The sequence below is a fragment of the Paroedura picta genome, chromosome 5 (assembly GCF_049243985.1).
Source record: "Paroedura picta isolate Pp20150507F chromosome 5, Ppicta_v3.0, whole genome shotgun sequence".
NCBI classification, from domain to species: Eukaryota; Metazoa; Chordata; class Lepidosauria; order Squamata; family Gekkonidae; genus Paroedura; species Paroedura picta.
Window position 1 is genome coordinate 121593835 of NC_135373.1, and position 19886 is coordinate 121613720.

The 19886-nt window shown below is 47.3% G+C and overlaps 1 protein-coding gene across 20 annotated transcripts in view; it reads right to left on the minus strand.

The window, feature by feature from the left end:
* The window catches only part of CELF2 (CUGBP Elav-like family member 2), a 529514-nt gene that overhangs the window by 324536 nt on the left and 185092 nt on the right, over positions 1-19886 (minus strand). For 2 of the 20 annotated variants that reach the window (XM_077340276.1, XM_077340275.1), the window contains exon 1: positions 18018-18400. The exons of 15 other annotated variants lie outside the window; for them this stretch is intronic. In XM_077340276.1, the coding sequence (XP_077196391.1) occupies positions 18018-18091 (74 nt within the window). In that variant the 5' untranslated portion in view covers positions 18092-18400. Of the gene's footprint in view, positions 1-18017; positions 18410-19886 lie in introns of those variants that run through there. 3 more of the 20 variants (XM_077340279.1, XM_077340278.1, XM_077340262.1) reach the window with 2 other exon arrangements.

Consider the following 19886-nt stretch of genomic DNA (forward strand, 5'->3'; position numbering starts at 1 on the left):
GCCGACCGGAAGAGACGACCAGCTGAAGAGATCCGACCGGGGGATCGAGTTTACCTTTCCACCCGGAACCTACGGTTGAATTTGCCCAGCAAGAAGCTAGGCCCTCGGTTTTTGGGGCCTTTCGAGGTCTTGGCCCCGATCAACGAAGTTTCGGTCAAGCTCAAGCTCCCCAAGAACCTCCGGCACATCCATCCCGTCTTTCACGTGAGCCTTCTAAAAAAAACTCCGGACGGTGACGTTTGGCACCCCGTGTTTTCCCCGCCAGCGCCCGAGGTCCTGCCGGGGGGGGAGCACCACGAGGTGGCGGATATCCTGGACTCTAGACTCCACAGGGGGAAGTTGCAGTACCTCGTGGAATGGAAGGACTTCGCTTTGGGGGACCGGGAATGGGTCTGGGCAGCGGACGTCCTTGCGCCCCGACTCACTGAACGTTTCCACAAGCGGTATCCTGGCCGTCCCGGGGGGTTGGAGAATGGACCTTTGGGGGGGCAGAATGTCGTGGTTCGGTCCTTGGTGGCTTGGGAACCGGACCGAACCCCGCCATCAGAGGCGCCCGCGATCACGGAGGTAGGGCATGGTGATCATAGGCAAGCCGGCAGCTGGGCGCCCCACCCGATCGTTGAGGTGGCAATGGCCGCTAAAGAACCTCAATGTCCCCCTCCACCTTTTGACAAGGGCCCGGAGATGGCCCTTTGTTCCAGGAAAATGGGCCATCAGGAACCCCGGAAAACCTCGCATATGTGCATGAGTCATGATTGTATCAGCATGTTCCCTCCGCAAGTACTGGGTGGGGCAATACAGCCTAAGGAGGTGGGTTTTGTATAAAAGGGAGCTTCCACCTGGAGTTCGGTGGAAGCTCTTACTCCATACCAGCGGACTCCACGTTGCTGAAATAAAGCTTGTTCCTGTTGTATCGTTCACCAGGCCTGGCGTGACGTTTTCTTCAAAGGGGCACCCTGTTTTTTCAGTTAGCAAGCGGGTCCCCGACAAGCCTGGAGAAAAGGAGGTTGAGAGGGGACATGATAGCCCTCTAAGTATTTGAAAGGTTGTCACTTGGAGGAGGGCAGGATGCTGTTTCTGTTGGCTGCAGAAAAGAGGACACACAGTAATGGGTTTAAACTTCAAGTACAACGATCTAGGCTAGATATCAGGAAAAGAATTTTCACAGTCAGAGTAGTTCAGCAGTGGAATAGGCTGCCTAAGGAGGTGGTGAGCTCCCCCTCACTGGCAGGTATCAAGCAAAGGTTGGATACACACTTTTCTTGGATGCTTTAGGACACTTAGGGCTGATCCTGCGTTGAGCAGGGGGTTGGACTAGATGGCCTGTGTGGCCCCTTCCAACTCTATGATTCTATGATTCTAACAGCCTTGCAGGATAGATCGAGATGGAGCGTTCGTCTGTCTGGAGCAGCGGAAAAGAGCGAGATCGGCATGGTGGGACAAGAGGCAGAACTGAGCTGAGAAACCCCGGAAAAAATCAATTTATAGACAATCATGAACCATGGATCTTCACGCCATTGGACAGTTTCGGTTTAATTTTTGTGCAAGAACACTTGCATCATTTTATGGTTGGGGATCACCACAACATGAGGACCGGTATTAAAGGGTTGCGGCATTAGGAAGTTTGAGGACCACTAGGTCAGCTTGGGACATACGGGACATGACCCTCCAGCACTGCTAGCCTGGACTACCCGGGTCAGGCCTAAACATATAGGCAAGTCTTAACTCCAACAGAAATGGGATGGCCAACACATGACACCAAATACCCTTCCAGGCCCACGAGATCATTTTAACCTGCCAAATAATGAGTCAGAGGCCATCTAGTTAAGTGTTCTCTACTTCAAGTGCTCCAAGATCTTAAACCCTTTCAGGGGTGTCAGGGGCAGGAATAGAACAGGAACTCTTCTGAATGCAGAACAGATGTCCTGCCCTGAGTCTCACCCCATCCCAGGGAGCTGGCCCTCCCTTCTCTCAGTTAAATGGATAACGAGCATACATAATAACATGCAAATGTATTCATTGACATCTGAGGTGACTTCCTACTGAGTCACAGAATCATAGAATTGGAAGGGGTCATACTGGCCACCCCGTCCAACCCTCTGCTCAATGCAGGATCAGTCTAAAGCATCCATGAAGAGTGACACCTTCTTAGGCAGTCGATTCTACCGCTGACGGTGAAATTTCTCCCCGATATCTAATTAGTACCCTTCTATGTATAATTTAAACCCATTATTGTGGGTCCTATCCTCTGCTGCCATCAGGAACCGCTCCATGCCCTCTTCTAATACTTTCAAACATTTAAATAGAGCCATCCTGTCCCCTCCCAACCTCCTCTTCTCCAGGCTGAACATTCCCAAGTCCCTCAGCCTTTCTGCACAGGGCTTGGATCCTGGGCCCCAGATCATCCTCGTGTCTCTCCTCTGAACCTCCCAATTCTGTCCGCCTATCACCACCTCTTGTTCTTCCAGAAACTCAGGCAGCAAAAGACCTTTCCAGCACCTTCAACCTGTAATATTCTTGCTGGAGATGACAAGGACTGAACCTGGGACCTTCTACGTACAAGCATGCCTTCTGCCCCCAATTCATGGACCTTCCTGTTGTAGGTTGTGAAGATTCTAGAACAGGGTTAGTCAACCTGTGGTCCTCCAGATGTCCATGGACTACAATTCCCAATTCTCAAGGGAATTGTAGTCCATGGACATCTGGAGGACCACTGTTTGACTAACCCTGTCCTAGAATGTTCCCTTATCAATGACTTCAATAAAATGTTCTGAGGAGGTTGCCCACGGCTTCCCTCTATCTATATTCCAGGTACTGGTAAAAATAAGCTGATTGGGTGTCATTAGACAATCCCATTGTCCCTAAAGGTCTCGAACAGGGGCAGCCAAACAGTGGCTCTCCAGATGTCCATGGACTACAATTCCCATGAGCCCCTGCCAGCATGGGAATTTTTGCCTAGAGTCTTCTGGAGAGCCACAGTTTTGCCGCCCCGGGTCCAGAGGAAAGCAGCCAACAGGCCTGGATGGTCGACTCTCCGAGGAGAAGCACTGGGGAAATGGCTCGATTTTGCAGATTTTCAAATGTTATTCAACCTTCGCCACAAGTTAATAACTCTCAATTACCTGGGCCCATTTCAGACAAATGAAGTGCACTTGTCTGGAACCAGACCACGCTCTCGTGACGGCTCCGTGCCAAGCGCCAGCGAGGGCGGAAGTTGATGAGGCAAGCGAGTGGTCCCGTCATGCAACCACGCCGGTCTCTTTTCCCACCCGGGAGTCAGACGCCGCTGGACAGAAAAGCACAAAGAAGGATGTCGGACACGGCGGCTGCGGGGGAAATGTCACCGCCCCGAAAAACGGATCACGGGCCAAACCTTTCCCAAAGCGAAAGAAAAAAGGTGCATCGATGGTGCGGTTTTCAAGGTGGCTTCCGAGAACCTTGCCTGATGAGGAAACCTCATTATTATAGAGGGATGTGGGGATTTAATAGGGGTTTAGAATCATAGAATCATAGAGTTGGAAGGGGCCATAGAGGCCATCTAGTCCAACCCCCTGCTCAATGCAGGATCAGCCCTAAGCATCCTAAAGCATCCAAGAAAAGTGTGTATCCAACCTTTGCTTGAAGACTGCCAGTGAGGGGGAGCTCACCACCTCCTTAGGCAGCCTATTCCACTGCTGAACTACTCTGACTGTGAACATTTTTTTTCCTGATATCTAGCCTATATCGTTGTACTTGTAGTTTAAACCCATTACTGCGTGTCCTCTCCTCTGCAGCCAGCAGAAACAGCATTCTGCCCTCCTCCAAGTGACAACCTTTCAAATCCTTAAAGAGGGCTATCATGTCCCCTCTCAACCTCCTTTTCTCCAGGCTGAACATTCCCAAGTCCCTCAACCTATCTTCATAGGGCTTGGTCCCTTGGCCCCAGATCATCTTCGTCGCTCTCCTCTGGGAATTGTTTGGATCATTACCCTATGTAGGGCTGCCGAACCAACCATGGGGGTAGGACATACCTGGCCCCTAGGTCCAGTTTCCTGCTTACACTTGAAACGAGAGGATGAGAAAAACTGAACAAGAAAAACAAGGCCTTGTTTACTTACAGGAAGTTCTCACCATAGAATCCCCGTGATCCCTAGAGCTCCCCAAAAGTGAAAAGGGCAGTTCTAGGAATTGCAGAAAACCTACGGTAAGAACTTCCAGGTATCAGAAGAAGTGAGCAGTACCTCACAAAAGCTTACATCCTGCCACAAATTTGGTTATTTTAAGGGGCTGCTGGACTCTTGTTCTTTTCTACTGCTGTAGGGCGACCAACACGGCTCTCCATCACGACCAGTTTTACCATAGACGTTCCGGTGATTCCTAGAGCTAACCCTTTTCACTTCTGAGCTGCTCTAGAAACCACGAGGAACTCTATAATAAGAGCTTCCTGTAAGTAGACAAGACCTTATTTTCATTTGTAAAGTTTTCTCTGTGGACACTGCCCTCCCCATAATCCTCTTCCTTCCCTCACCATCACTTGGAGGGCAGACTCCCCAAGCCAGACCTTCACATTCTAGTTATTGCATCATGAAAGCTTGCCCACCATTACTGATTTCGTCACTAAGGAGGGTACATCCAACTGCCTGAGACCTTTGGTCTATCAAGCTTAACACTGTCTGCTCTCCAAGATCTCTGGTAAGGTCTCCTACCTGATCCTTTGGGCTGGACATGCCAGGGCCTGATCCCAGGACCTCCTCCCTGCAATGCAGCTACTCTAGCACCAAATCCCAGCCTTTGGAGAGCGCCTAAATGTTTTTCAAGGAATGTAGGATTGCTTGGAACCCAGCAAACAAATGAAGCTGATGGAGGGTTCAACTTCATTAAGAAAGACTAAATCAGCCATTCTCAATCGGGGGCCATATTGGGGCCCCGGCACATTTGAAGGGGCCACAGACTGAAAAATGAGAGAAAGGTTGCTCAAAGGGTTTATGGGTAGGCTGGTAAGTGAGCCGATGAAACACCCTTTTTTGTCACGTATTACCTGCTAGAAAGTATGACCTTTGTCAAGGGAAAGAAAAAGAAATCACGCAATTGGTTTCCCCGTGTGTGCGCGAATTAATGCAACCAAGATTTAAAAAACAAACGCACGTGCTTCTTTTGGGTGAATGTCCTAGAAATCCATCTGGCGTATATTATATATATATAAGTTAAGACAAAGGATGTCAGATAGAGTTACTTGACTCTTAGCTTAGGCTTTTTTTAAGCCTAGCTCATTGTGCACGCAGCCAGTCTCCATCAAGTATAGATATTTCACCCTTAGTTTAGGCATTTTTTAGCCTACCTGATTGTGCAAGTGGCCAGCTTAACGGGGGCCCTGGAATATGGGAAGAGCTCCTGAAAGGGCCATGGCCCAAAAAAGAAAGAAAAAAAGGTGGTGAATGGTTGGGGTAAACAATGGACGAGCTTTGTGTTGTGCCAGGTCTGCTTTTGAGGTCCATGAGTGGACACATATGTCTACAAACACACTTTGAAATGGATCTAGCAAGCTCTGCAGATCCAGCAGCATGTTCTACCAAGCTGCCCAGCAGGTGTGGGTCTGTGTGTGTGTGTGTGGGGGGGGATTTCAAGGATGCTGATCGTCTGGGGTAGGAGAGGGGGAACAAGAAGCTGGACAAGGCATGCAATTCACATGCTAATTGGGTGGGATCAACGTTCTTCAAAGTCTGGCCTTGGACAGCACAGGCTAACTTGATCTTGGAAGCTGGAGGGGGGGGGGAGGGGGATCAACTGTGGTTAGTATTTGGATGGGAGACCAGGAAGGAATTCCAGGAGTGCCACGCAGAGTCAGGAATGGCCAACCACCTCTGTTGACCTCTCGCCTTGAAAACCTTACAGGGCCACCATCAACCGACTGGGGCTCAATGGCGATGATAATTCGCTCTGCCAAGGAATCCACGTTTTTCGGCTGTAGAGATCCTCAATAACTTGACTTTATCACTGCAGAAATCCTCAATAACTTGACTTTAAAAGGAATTCTTTGTTAGGCAACATTAGAGCTGTCAGGTATCCCCTGGCAACTGGTCTTACCAGCAAGGAAACTAGGCCTAGCCCTGAGGCTAGTATTTTGGTCGAAATATCACAGCGCTCTTGCATCGCTGATGACACGGTGACATCACTTCCGGTGGACAGTGGAAGTGACATCACTCTGTTGTCGGCAATGCAAGTCCAGGCCTAGTTTTCCTGCTGGTAAGTCCCCGTTGACCCACTGGAATCTGGCAGCCCTAAGTAACTGAGAAGGACTGAAACGGGGGGGGGGGGGGAGGGACCTGAGATTCCAGGTAACTGAAAAGGGCCCATATTCTTCCTCTTGTTTACCCCCCACTTCCGACTCCTTCCTTTCTCCTTGATGCCTCACTTGGGTCAAACTGGAGACCAGAAGAAGCCTACACTTTCCACTGGATCACAAACCCACCCAAGGTGAGCATGTATTTCTATGCAGACACACGGACGCGCATCCTCTCCAAACATACAAACTCGTTCTTCTAGAAATCGAAAGGAAAGGGCAAATCCACTCGTCGGCTCCTTACTCCCTCCCGTTGGGAAACAGCCGAAAAGAATGTGCAGGCATCTCTCTGCATGACGGGCCCAGTTCTCAGCGGACAGCTTGAGTCAAACGAGAATTGATCCACAGTCCCTTTGGACCCCAGCAACTAATGCATGCTGGCTAAAGATAGACTGCTGCTATTAATGCAGTGTCAGGGGACGGCGCTGACTATTCACCCTTTGACATACTGTTGGCGAGTTGTGTGCCGGAGCTTTTTAATATCAATTAATTGACAAACGGCTGGCTTACCGCTGACACGGGGCGTTGTTTGCAGCCGGCGCAATTGGAAAGCTCTCCGGCCTGCAAGGGGGAAAATGGCAGCTGCGACTTGTAAAACTCGATATGCAAAGCAGAATCCTTCTCTCTCTCTCTCTCTCTCTCTCTCTCTCTCTCCCCCCACATTCGCAAAAGGTTGGGGGACATGCTAACAGCGGGCATGAAAGTTATTTGGAATGCAGAGCGTTATCGTACAGGTTTAGGTGTCTCTGTGTTTTAGGGGCTTCCAAAAAAAACAAACAAAAAAATCTGTTTATACTTCTAACATTCCTCTTCTTCACAACCTAGTAGGTTGTATACAACACTGCTTCTCCGCGTTTTGTGCTCTTCATCCTTATGACAGCCCACAAATCATAGAATCATAGAGTTGGAAGGGGCCATGCAGGCCATCTAGTCCAACCCCCTGCTCAACACAGGATCAGCCCTAAGCATCCTAAAGCATCCAAGAAAAGTGTGTATCCAACCTTTTCTTGAAGACTTCCAGTGAGGGGGAGCTCACCACCTCCTTAGGCAGCCTATTCCATGCAGTCTAGTATGACCCCTGCTGTTCTTTCCTCCATCTGGGACTCCGGTTGGGGGGCGGGCTTCATTCTCGGCATGTAATTGGGGTCACTGTGGGTGGGCAGGTAGTTGTGAGTTAGGGGGTTAGGCTAGATGACCCTGGGGGAGGCTTCCAAGTTCTATGATTCTACGATTCTGTTCTCCTTGCTTCTTTACCTTGTTGTGTTGAGGCTTGCTGGAACCTCTCTGTTCTAGCCTTTAAGAACTATCCCCCCAATTCGTTTTTACTAGAACCCAAGCTTCCTGGCTTACCAGTTCATACTCTTAACCAGTATGCAGAATTTATTGTCTTACCTTTCCCCCCTTATTGTTGTCTAACACAGTGGCTCTCCACCGTTTCGCATCTTGGTGGGAAGCGGGATCAAATCACAGCCGACTTAGGGTGACCTGTCAAGTTTTCAAGGCAAGATGAGCTAGGAGGTGATTGGCCAGTGGCTGTCTCTTTGTAGTGACCCTAGACATCCCCAGTGGTCTCTCATCCAAGTCTTAACCAGGGTCAACACTGGCTAGCCTGGGCAATTCAGAGGAGGGTGTTTTGTATCTCATGTCCCACGAATGGTACCATCAAAGAACCTGGGTTCCAATCTGATAGGAAAAGAAGCCCACTTTCACTGAGAAGGACATTGTGGCCAAATGGTGGCTCTTGAGATGTCCATGGGCTACAGTGACCATGAGCCCCTGACAGCACATGCTGGCAGGGGCTCATGGTCACTGTAGTCCATGGACATCTCGAGAGCCACCGTTTGGCCAGTCCTAATATATATCCACAGGTATTCCGTCGTCACACTTGGCAATTATGGCAAGTGTTAAGTAAAAACTGCAGTATTGTCATTGGGAGTGAAGTTTATTTGTACCATCCTTGGCAGGTAAAGACTACAGGAAGAAGAAAATGAGGCACACTTGCTGGTGGTCAAGGAGAACAGGGGAATCAGCAAATGTTCAAGGTCAGTGGTCCCCAACCTTCTTATCACCGGGGACCACTCAACGCCTTTTACTGAGGCCCGGTGTGGGGGGGGGGAGCAATTTACTCCTCTACTCTCAACCACTGCCCTAACGCTCTCTGATCGCTATGGTAATGTTTAAACATCCCTTCAAAATAAGATAGACACGCCCCAACAATGAACATAAGGAACATTTTATTTTCATGGAAGTTTTAACTCATGACAATGACAAATCAATGGGAACCCTGAGCTTGTTTCTCTGCAACGAGATAGTCCAATCTGGGAGTGATGGGAGACAATGACACCCGAAATGTGTTGTAAAGGGCCGGGGGGGGGGATGAAGTAAAGGGCCGGGGGGGGGGGGAGAGAAGGCGTCCTTCGGGGCCCACCTCCAATTAGTCGACGGACCACATGTGGTCCGCAGCCCACAGGTTGGGGATCGCTATTCAAGGTTATTATTAGTATGCCGAAAGATCACAGATGGAAGAAAAAAAGAAGAGCTGTTTTTTTGTACCTTGATCATAACTACCTGAAGGAGATGTGGCTTGCAATTGCCAACCATTCCAGTCCCCACAACAGACATCCTTGGAGGTTGTAGTAGTAGTAGAAGAAGAAGAGTTGGTACTTATATGCCACTTTTCTCTACCCGAAGGAGTCTCAAAGTGGCTTACAGTCGCCTCCCCTTTCCTCTCTCCACAACAGACGCCCTGTGAGGTGGGTGGGGCTGAGAAAGCTTTGACAGAACTCCTCTGTGAGAACAGCACCATCAAGACTGTGACCAGCCCAAGATCTCCCAGCTGGCTGCATGTGGAGGTGCGGGGAATCGAACCCAGCTCGCCAGATTAGAAAATGCCACTCTTAACCGCCATACTAAGCTGGCTCCCTAGGTGGTAGGTGGGGCTAAGAGAGCTGAGACAACTGCTCTGCCAGACAGCCTGGGCAAGCTTGTTTTAGCTTTTCCGTTTGGATTTTAAACCTATAATGCTTTAGATTTTATTTTGTATATCTATATAATTGTATTTTTCTTGTTTTTTTTTAATAATATGGAATACACCCAGAACCTCTGAGGAAGGATGAAATATAAATACAAGAGTGAATGGATGGATGGATGGATGGATGGATGAGCCATAACAGAACTGTGTCTAGCCCAAGGTCACCCAGTTAGCTGCTTTTGAATGCGTGGGAATTGGGAATCAAGCCAAGTTCCCCAGACTAGAGACCACCACTTTTAACCACCACACCATTAATCCTAGGCAGGCAGGTAGAAGATGCAGGTGGACATGTGGTTCCAAAGCACTGGTCCACTGAATTCTTAGTCTTTGCTATGAACACCCTGATTGCCACCTAGACTACTTCAGCACCCCACTCATGGTCCATATCCCCTTGGTGGCCAACCAATGGTCTTATTCATAATCAGTCTGCTCAGGAACCACCGTCCCAACCGAATATCCCCATATCTACATATTTCATTTTAACGAATCACCTTTTCCTCACCCCACCTCTGTCTGCCTATAAGATCATGATCTTCACAGAATCAAAGAATCATGGAAGGGGCCATACAGGCCATCTAGTCCAACCCCCTGCTCAACACAAGATCGGCCCAAAGCATGATCAGCCCAGGATCTTCCAGGCTCCAGTGACCTCTTTGGTGATTGGCAGTCTTCAGCCACAATGTCCACTGGTCCACAGGTCTTCTTCATGAAAGCAAGGACATTGCCCCTACCAGATGTGGGTCCATGTCCTTTCACCACTCAATCCCGGAAAGATGCTTTGGGGATGAAACCGGACCTTCATCGTTACCACTTGTTTATAAATCGTAGAGAAAAAAAATATAGGCGAGAAATAGATCAGTGGACCAGGGCTTTAAAACCATCTATGTCAGAGAGATCAGGATGACTGGTAATCCAATGGAACGCAGACGTCCAAAGCCAAACACGAGGCTGAGATTTATTCTAAAGCTACTTCTAGACGGAAGGCTGTAGCTCAGTGCCAGAACGCTTGCTCTGCTCACACAAAATCCCAGGAATCCCTGGCACGCCTGATTTAAAACCAAGAGATTTCAGGTCGCAGAAGGAAGGTAGATCTCTTCCTGAAATTATGGAGAGTGACTAACAGTCAGACAAGATCCCATTGGAATAGAAGGACCAGGAATCTGAGTCAGATCCCTATCATCTGCTAGCAGAAGCAGCTGTCAAGTGGCAGCCAACTCACGGAGACCCCATAGGGTTGTCAAGGCAGAGGTGGTTTGCCGTTGCCTTGCTCCACACACCACTTGGGTGGTCTCCCATCCAAAAGCATCGCCAATGGATTCCAAAACTATGACTCCAAAAGGGAGGCACTGAAAGTTGGCTGAAATCATTGGTTTACCACACACTTAAGACATTACCCCACTGAAGACGTTACAATTCAGCAATTTCTAACCTACGGAGAAGTTTTAGATGAAGTCAGACTAAGGTCCAGCTGAGCAGCGACTCGTCGACCTGGTGGCCAGGCTTCTAGGTCTCAGGAATGGAAAAGATCTTTCCCCAGCGCCTGCTAACCGAGATCGTTTGGAGAAGCTGGAACTGGCAGTCCACAGCTTCAGATCCACCACAAGGCGATCAACACCTGGCCCGGCCTGTGGCAGCATACCTGGCTGTTCCTTTGCAAATGAGCTCACCTGGGTATTCATTAGAACACAGTAAACTTAAGACAGAACACAAACAGAAGCTGCTCACGAGCGTCGCTTTAAATGCCAGGTAATCATATCGCCTCGCTGTTATAATTTTAAAGTTATTATCTGAAGGGGATCAAGCTGTGAACAAAAGAATGTGCAGCTGAGGAGTGCCATGCTTCAAGAAGGGATGCTCACATTCGAGGAGAAATTGATTGTCAAGCGGCATCCGAGGATGGCAAACGCATCTCAGGAGGTGGTACGGAAAGATCTACCGGACTCTGAAATTGTATGACCGACGCTGTGTCTGTCACCCGTTGACGCCGTTCGCGGAAGAGGGGGCGAATTCGAACCCTTCTGGGAAATTCAAGAACGTTCGAAGGAAAAGCACCACTATTTGAAGGCCGCATTTTCAATCGGTGTCATGTCTTAAATCATAATGTAACAAAAAAAATTTCCCAGAATGCAGGAAGGGCCGACCCCTTCTTACACGAATATCGAACTTGGGCATGTTGGCCATGCACTGAAAAGCTGACAATTCTAAATGGGGACAATTATTCCACAATTAGTTCTGAGGGCCACTTTTAGAGCTCCAATTTGTTTTTATTTTCCTAATAGACCCTGATGTTTTGGTGGTCTTGGGAGGGGGGGTTGCTCTTTGGCTCCAGAGCTAAATCTCCCCCTAGTAGAGTGGGACTGTAGGAAGGGTGATTATAACTGTATGACCTTTTGTCCTTCCTCCCTCCTCTCCACCAAACACAAGAACCTCAGAACACCTGGGTAGCCTTTTGGTACAATCATTAATTTCAGTGTCAAATACCGACTCAATGAAAGGAACTGGTAATACCGAAAAATCAGTTTTTCCAGAATGCAAGACTTTATGTGACGTGCATGTTCGGTGGTACATCAATGACCTCTATCATTCTCCAGGGAACCATTTCTTCTTGATATGCATTCCTTACATTCCATGAATTTTTAAAGAGCCAAGATATTTTTTTTGGATGATTTCCCCCCACTCTATCAGTCATGGGCATTTTAAAAAAAAGAAGAAGAAAAGAAGAAAGAAATACATTTGGGATTAATTATGAACTTGATTGTCTTAGCCAGAATGACTATAAAATATCAGACAAATTAAAAAATACAAAGGAACAGATTTTGAAATATTTAGAAGAACATTTCCTTTTTTTAATAACGGATGAAATTTAAAAAAAAAACTCACCCAATAAGTCAATGGGTTATGATTTGGGGGAAATGAAACAAAGAAATAAACAAAAATGAATATTATGATTTGAAGCAACATGCTGCATATCTGCTAGGCAGGCACCGGAATACCGAGAAGTGAGGCTGTAATACAAATAAAAAATAGAAATGTCTATCAAACATACCCCATTTCACTTTAATTTCACATATTTCCGGAGGGGGGGGGGGCTGCCTCTTTTCACTGAAATTAAAAGCTGATGACTGATTTAGTTTATTTACTGCATGTCATACTGCCTGAATTTGCAGACACTCGAGGAAAAAAAATTAAAATTCCTTGTGTGCACCTGTGAACCTAGACATTCCACAAAGCAAAATTCAGATCGGGGTCTTTTACGATTATAAAATAATTGCTGCAGCAATGTGTCGGAGAGGGGGGAACGGTAACCATCCCTTCCCATCTTAATCGCTTGGTGAAAATCCTTTTTCATTTGGGAAGGGTTTTAATCTCCATTCAAGGTTCTTCTTCTTTTTTTTTTTATCCTTCCTTCTCTATGCCTTTCATCAGTGGACTCCGGAAGATTGAGGGGGAGAAAAGAAAAGTTCTAGGAACTATCAATAAAACATAATTTTAAAATGATACAGCGAGCCCATCTGAACGCGGAAACCGCCTGTCGAACTATCAGCAGAAGATAACAAAACAGAATCAAGACAATATCTGATTAGAAGTTTCTGGTGGCTTATGGCTGTCATTCTGTAATATGGATTTGGCGAGGTAATTCCCCCCCAATGCAGTGGCAGATATGCTCTCATGCAGCAAACTACGTACTAAACGGAATTCCTTCTCGGAGGAACCTCTAACTAAAGGTTTCTTTTTCTAGAATGAAGGTCCGCGGACAATGAACCCCTGTACGGATCGCTTGCTGTGGTACAGCTGAGATCTTAAAAGCAACTTCCTTAAATATCTCTTCAATCACCATTTAATTAACACGTTGCGCATACATGTGAGAAGCTGACTCATCTCAGAGACAGCTTTAATTTTAGGGCATTCCGTCATGCGACCCCCGTCGCTTCCGCACGACTCCCCGGTGAAACATCCATCTTCAGTTGTTATATACTGAAACGCCGAAACAGAAAACTCCAATCCATTTGGCGTCTACGGCATTCCGTTCATTAATCCCAAAATCAACCGTGGTATGCCATGGACTCCAGGGGAGATAGAGTTGGTGGACTGGCCAGCCAAGAACCATCTGCTCAATGACAAACGAAGACATTGGTGCTCATCTCTATCTCTATCTCTATCTCTATCTCTATCTCTATCTCTATCTCTATCTCTATCTCTATCTCTATCTCTATCTCTATCTCTATCTCTATCTCTATCTCTATCTCTATCTACGTCAACAATCAAGACATCCACACAAGCTTTTTTTCCCCAAAACTTAATCAGGGTCGCGGAGGCCTAGCATGTTATCCAGCGGCACACCGTTCAAAAAAACTGTTTCACAATGATATGCGGTTGTGTGCAAAACCATTACAACATTTCGCCTAAACAATATATATGCTAGTACATCACCGGAAAACACAGTTTCAAATATATTTGCCTTTCTCCAGTATTTTACTATGGCTTGCCAATGGTGCATGTGGTTCGACTGCCACTATCCAAGCAACAAAATGGCGCCGGGTGGTCTTGGATCAGACTGACCATGTGCAACTTGGTAGATGTGCAACTTGGTCATGGCGGTAGAAAAGCTGAAGAGGTTAAGGGAAGATTATTACTTTGGCGGATGCTTCTAGGAACTGTCATGTCAATGCAAGATAAAAAACCAATGGAGATGGACATGTTTGCTGAGTCAGCAAAGGCACGGTCAGGGTAGGGCACGACGTTAATGAGCCGGCATATAGTTCTGCAGTGCAATGTTGTTGACAGGATCTTGCAGTGGTACCACAGGGTGGAGCAATGTTTCCACATTAGCGCCCGGATTCTAAGCCCCTTGAGGCATGGCAACGTTAACACAGAAGGGAACGCAAACCAAGAACCGTCTTGTACATCTTTCCCCGTGTCAAGCGGGAATGGGGTAATGAGGTACGGTCATGCACCTTTTGCTAACCTTGAGACCCTTGCCATCTGTCTTAGCCTGACACCAGTCCTAGGGAGTACTACAAGGTAAAGCCATGGGTTGTGATGCCAAAGATGTTTCTGAAGGAGGAAAACAGGCGAAATAAAGAAGGGGCATAGAGGAGAAACAGCACGACTCATACCCTGTCAGCAGTCACCAGATAGTCTGGTAAAAACACACCAATGCATAGGATTTGGTGGTAACTGTCGATAACAGCGCCATACAAGGTTGTACCACCAGGTCTTCCTGTTTTGCAAGGGCCGCTGTGATGGCCATTTCAAACCACGCGGGGCCACCGGGTTATCAAAAGTCAATTATAAGGATCCAGCATCATATTAACAATGTTCACGATGTCTGAACAATAGAAACCAACTTGGGCATCATTCATTTGAAGAAGAAGAAGAAGAGTTGGTTCTTATATTCCGCTTTTCTCTACCCAAAGGAGGCTCAAAGCGGCTTACAGTCGCCTTCCCATTCCTCTCCTCTGGAAGCAGAAGACATTCGCCTATCAAAGATCTACAGTATCCGGGACTTTTCTATTGCTGTTTCTATTACCGTTGACGAATGTTTGAATTGTAGCTTTCAGCCGATGGCAATAATAGTAATGCGTATTTGAGGCTAATGGTATTAAAGATATGAATAATAATAATAATAATAATAATAATAATAATAATAATAATAATAATAATAATAATAATAATAATAATAATAATAATAATAAAGACACTCCAGAAATGCAGGGAATGCTTTCTAGCATTATTTTCTGAGGGGCAGGGAATGGAAGCTCTCTCTTTTCTTCCATCGATAGCAAGAAAATCCTCAGTAAGGCACCCTTAAAGGTGAACCTTTATTAAAACGGACTCATACAGGTTTTGTACAAGCGTTAGTTGTGGAAAAAGCACACGAAGGCACACAAAACAGGCGCCTGGTTATCCTGTAGAACGAAACCAGTTTAAAGGACAGGGGCATAATCCCCGGAGAAGTGCTCTGGGGTCTCTCCCATTCATTTCCGCGCAGACTTTCCAGTGGATTACGTCCTTTGTTCAAACTTTAAGGAGCCCACCGAGCGAGTGACACCAGAAGGATTAGGACGGTTTGATATGCCAGGGACATCCCTGGAGACACCTGGGATGGGCTACCTGAAAGGGACAGCACATTGGCATTGGAAATGGCCCTTGGTGGGCCCTCGGTGGGCCAGCAGGCTCTTTCAGTGGTCTGCTTTTCTGCAGTGACACAGGTCCAAAAGGTTCGGCACGTACACATCCCCTCCCTGCCCCATGCTTCTGGGAAAAGGGCACTGTGATGCCATCGCTTTCCACCCAAGAGAAAGACAGAGGTTCTGCATTCTTATTTAAGGACCGGCCGTCCATCCCTTCTCTTCTCTTCCCTTCCCTTCCCCTCCGCCCCGTCCCCGTCCCAGCCGAAACCAAGCCGGCGTTGCACATTTTAAATGCACACGCAGGGTTAGCAATCCCTGGAAAGCATCAATCTTTACGGCTATTTAGACTATCTGCCAAGTCCCGTTTCTGCATTGTGATGGGATCTCATAATGCAATCACTAAGACAGACAATATACAAGACTTACTGCTGATACAGCTCATATTTCTTAACAGGGGAGGAAGGGGGGGGGAACCCACCCTGAATATGAAGCGATTCATCAAAGCCTTTCTAAATATAATTCCGCATCCTTCCCAACCAGAGGCATCTTGGTCCTCTGGCGGTCCAAAAATCAATTAAACCCAAAAGAAAATACCCACTGTCTTGGAACAACAGTGTTGCTAAGCAAGCAAGCAAGGTGGTGGTGGGGGGAAGCAGACTCCCCCCCCCGCCCCCTCCCAAGGAAGGTATCAAGGCATTCTCAAGGAACGGTTTGACATGGTTGTCAACCTGTAATGGGCAAGTTGAGGATACATTTTCCGTAAACATTAAGAGCTAAGGCACCGTGAGATTTGGCGAACGGTGACTGGCATTCCAAAACGGAGCTGGATTTGTGTCTCTTACTGATTACGGGGCTGGCAGGGAGGCTGCATAAAGAAAAAAAGTGGAGAGGCACAGCCGTAAACACTTCTGACAAACTGTTTGAAAGCATCCATCATGTGCATGCAACATAATAGGTATGAACGGGCAGCATAAGCAGACACGCTCCAATGGCGACAGCCCAAAATACTGAGATGTCGGGTCAAGCATAATAACCGTTTCAGTCCATTCCTCACACACCCAATAAGAAACTCAAGGATCTAAAACTCAGAAGGATCAACAACTGGACAAGGGAGTAGGTCAGTTGTCTCGTAGGCTGCCCAGAATGCTTATAGCAGACAGGGTCGCCCTCTAAGTCAGGAGCCCCCCCTTCACCCACACGCTTCTCAATAAATGTATTAATCCTCAGCTGCTGAAGCAGATGGCAATTTCATGAATAGCTCTTCTCAATTGCTTTGTGGTGGACTGAGAGGGGGGGGGAAATCTAATGCCTCAAGAAATGATTTACTTGGGCAAGCGGGGGGGGGGGGAGAGAGAGAGAACTGGAGGCTACAACTCTGAGCAAGTTTACAATACGACCGGCACCAGACTATGCATTAGGGAGGTGAAATACTCCCAAATGGTCATTGAAGACGGCATACAAAGTTTAGTTCAGATTCATACCGCACAACTTTCACTAAAATCACACCGCCAGGGCTACAATCTGCTTTTTCTCTTTTCTCGTGAACGGCGTCAGCATTTTAATAGGGTCGACATTTCCAACTGCCTCCTCGCCCCAAATGATGTTTTATTTTTTATTTTTTTATTTTTTTTCATGGAGCTTTTATTTGGACTTTGGTGCACTCTCCTTTCTCTCTGTTTCCTGGAGTCCCTAAAATAGACCATTCCTGACAACGTCTGGCCCCAGCCGATGAGAAAGCGACAGAAACTTTTGGATGAATGGGAAGGGCAGAGAATCCACCGAATATGCTCCCCATCTTGAAATTCCAGCACACACGCCCTGCCCAATCCATCTGGCTAGCACTTCGACCCAATGTACAAGAACCCCGGAATTAACACTTTACCATTCCTTCGCCAGCAACATCTGAACAGACCAACTTAACAGCCTATTTCAATACGGTTCGTCTTGGCGACGAATTTTACCGCTAAGCGTTGTTCCGTTCGCAACGGACACAGCTTACAACGCACACGCCCCAACTGAGTTGCGATTCGGTGCAGAATTTCCACTGCTTATTAAAGGGTGGACACTTCTCATTATGCCTACAGGGCTTGCATGCTTTCTTTCCACATGACCTAAGCAGAATATTAATCACGCTCTCTCTTTGCCTCCCCATCTATCTTTATAACCAGCATTCCCTATCGAGACCGCTCCGGATCAAAATAGAGGACGGCGTTCCGGAGACGAGGACCGAGACAGCACGAGGGAAAGGAAATAACAACCCCCACCCCCCACCCCGAAAAAAAATACACTACAGAATTTGCAAGAACATCAACCACAAACCGCAAAAGAATTCGCAAGCGATAAAGAGCAGGACCGATCTTGACCCGGATACTTCCAACGGCAAGCCGCTAACCTCTCCGCGACATACCTACGAATGCTTTTATTTGTTCCCAAAAACCTCTAGGGAAAAAAAATGACCCGGTCCAGAACCTCGGGCACCCGAGAGCTCAGACGGAGCTTCGGGATGCTGTCGGGGAAGCGAACAGGTACTTACATTCTGTCGGAAACTAGCAAACGGCTATCGACCATCATCTCTGGCAGAAAATCCAGCTTGAATGAAGAAGTCATAGTCTCGCTCTCTCTGGCTCGCTCTTTCTCGGTCTCTTTATTTTTCCCCCCCTTCTCTCTCTGTCTCTCTCTGTCTCTCTGTCTCTCTCTCTCTCTTTCTTCCGCTCTCCCCCCCCTGTATGCACACCGTTCTGGTCTGGCAAATACGAATGTTTCTCTGCTTGTCTGATTCAACAACTGTGCTAGCCAAGAGACAGGCAGAGACAGGTGCGAGAGGAGGCCTCCCTCCCCGAGGCGGCAGTCAGAGACGGCAGTTGTCACATTCTCTCCCCCTCTTGTTTTCCTCCAATCCCCTCTGAAATCTACTGCTGAGGCAACTGTCTATAGAGCGCCAGGTGCTGAAGCAAGAGGCGGAGCTCCTTTCCCACTGCAGCTAGAATTTAACCCCTGGCGCTCCGGGCAGAGGCTCTCGGAACGAGCCGGACGAGGGGTGTGCGGGGAAGCTTTCGGAATTATTTTTGAAAGAAACGAATCCACAGCGGCCTCCCTCGACGCACTGCGACTTCGGGGAAGTGTTTCTTCCAGGTCTCCGGCCTCGCTTCGACTTTTTTTTTGCCACCGAGTGATTCACTGCAATATTATTATTATTATTATTATTATTATTATTATTATTATTATTATTATTATTAGATTTGTTACTCGCCTCTCCCCGGAAGCTCAAGGCGAGTTACAGCAGATTTTTAAAAATCCAATAAAAACCCCATACAATAAAAACACAAAATACACATAAGCATAATTAACACAGTAAACCGAGACGTGGCAGAAACACGTAAGCCTAACTAACCCACCCCTGATAGGGGAGAGGGGGAGAGAAGGGTGCCAGTTGTTCATCGCTACTGCTGCTATAACTGCTATAATTGCTATGGGAGGGGGCAGATCGATCTTGCGGCCCAGCCTCGCCCAATATTTCAGACAATAAAAGCAGTTTGAGATTCTTATCATCCCCCGCCACCCCCCGGATGTTCCCTCTGTTGAACCCAAGTTCTCTTCTGCTGGCTGCACTGAGATTTCTAGGAATAGGTTTCATCCTCCCAACTCCCCCCCACCCCATCCCTCCATCCTCCCCAAAGCTTTCAAAACGGGAAGCCGGTCATGGTAAAAATCACCCAGCAAATTCAATAGCTGTCACAGATAGGTGGCAAGGAGAAGCATTAGCAGATTAATAGATAAGATGGCTAGAGAGGTTGTGGCGAGGGGGGGGGAAAGCAAGTCTTCCTCTTTCCTGTTCCTCAGGAACATCTAGAGAAAGAAACACGCACAGGTACGGAGGCCATTAAGCAGCGCATTAGTAAATCAGCACTGCTAATAAACCAGTTACGATCATTCCGATTTCTGAGATCTGAGCATATATATATACTTCGGTCGGGAGCGTTCAGAGCACAGTGCCGTGTGTCAGGGGACAGAAGTTGGGCACTAGGAAATGAAAACAAAAGTATCTGGACAAGGCACATTTGTGATTAAGGACCATCTCAATATCGATAGATTTATGAGCCGGAATTCACGAGACCAAAATGCCGATTGATAGGCCAGATACCAACCTCATCAGAATCTGAAGTCTGATGCTTACACCAGTTGCTATAATAAGGCTCTTTCAGTAAAGCAAGGGTCCCCGAGTCCAAACTTAATGAAACGAAAACACATTTTAACTTTTCCTCTAACTACTGTGCACTGTTTCAGAACCTGCGATGCTCATTTCCCAAGACGAGAAAATGGTTTGTAGATGCCGTGAAAACTTTGGCAGAAGAAATGTGAACTGACTGTTTAAGTCTGTTTCACTATCTTAAAATATTACAGC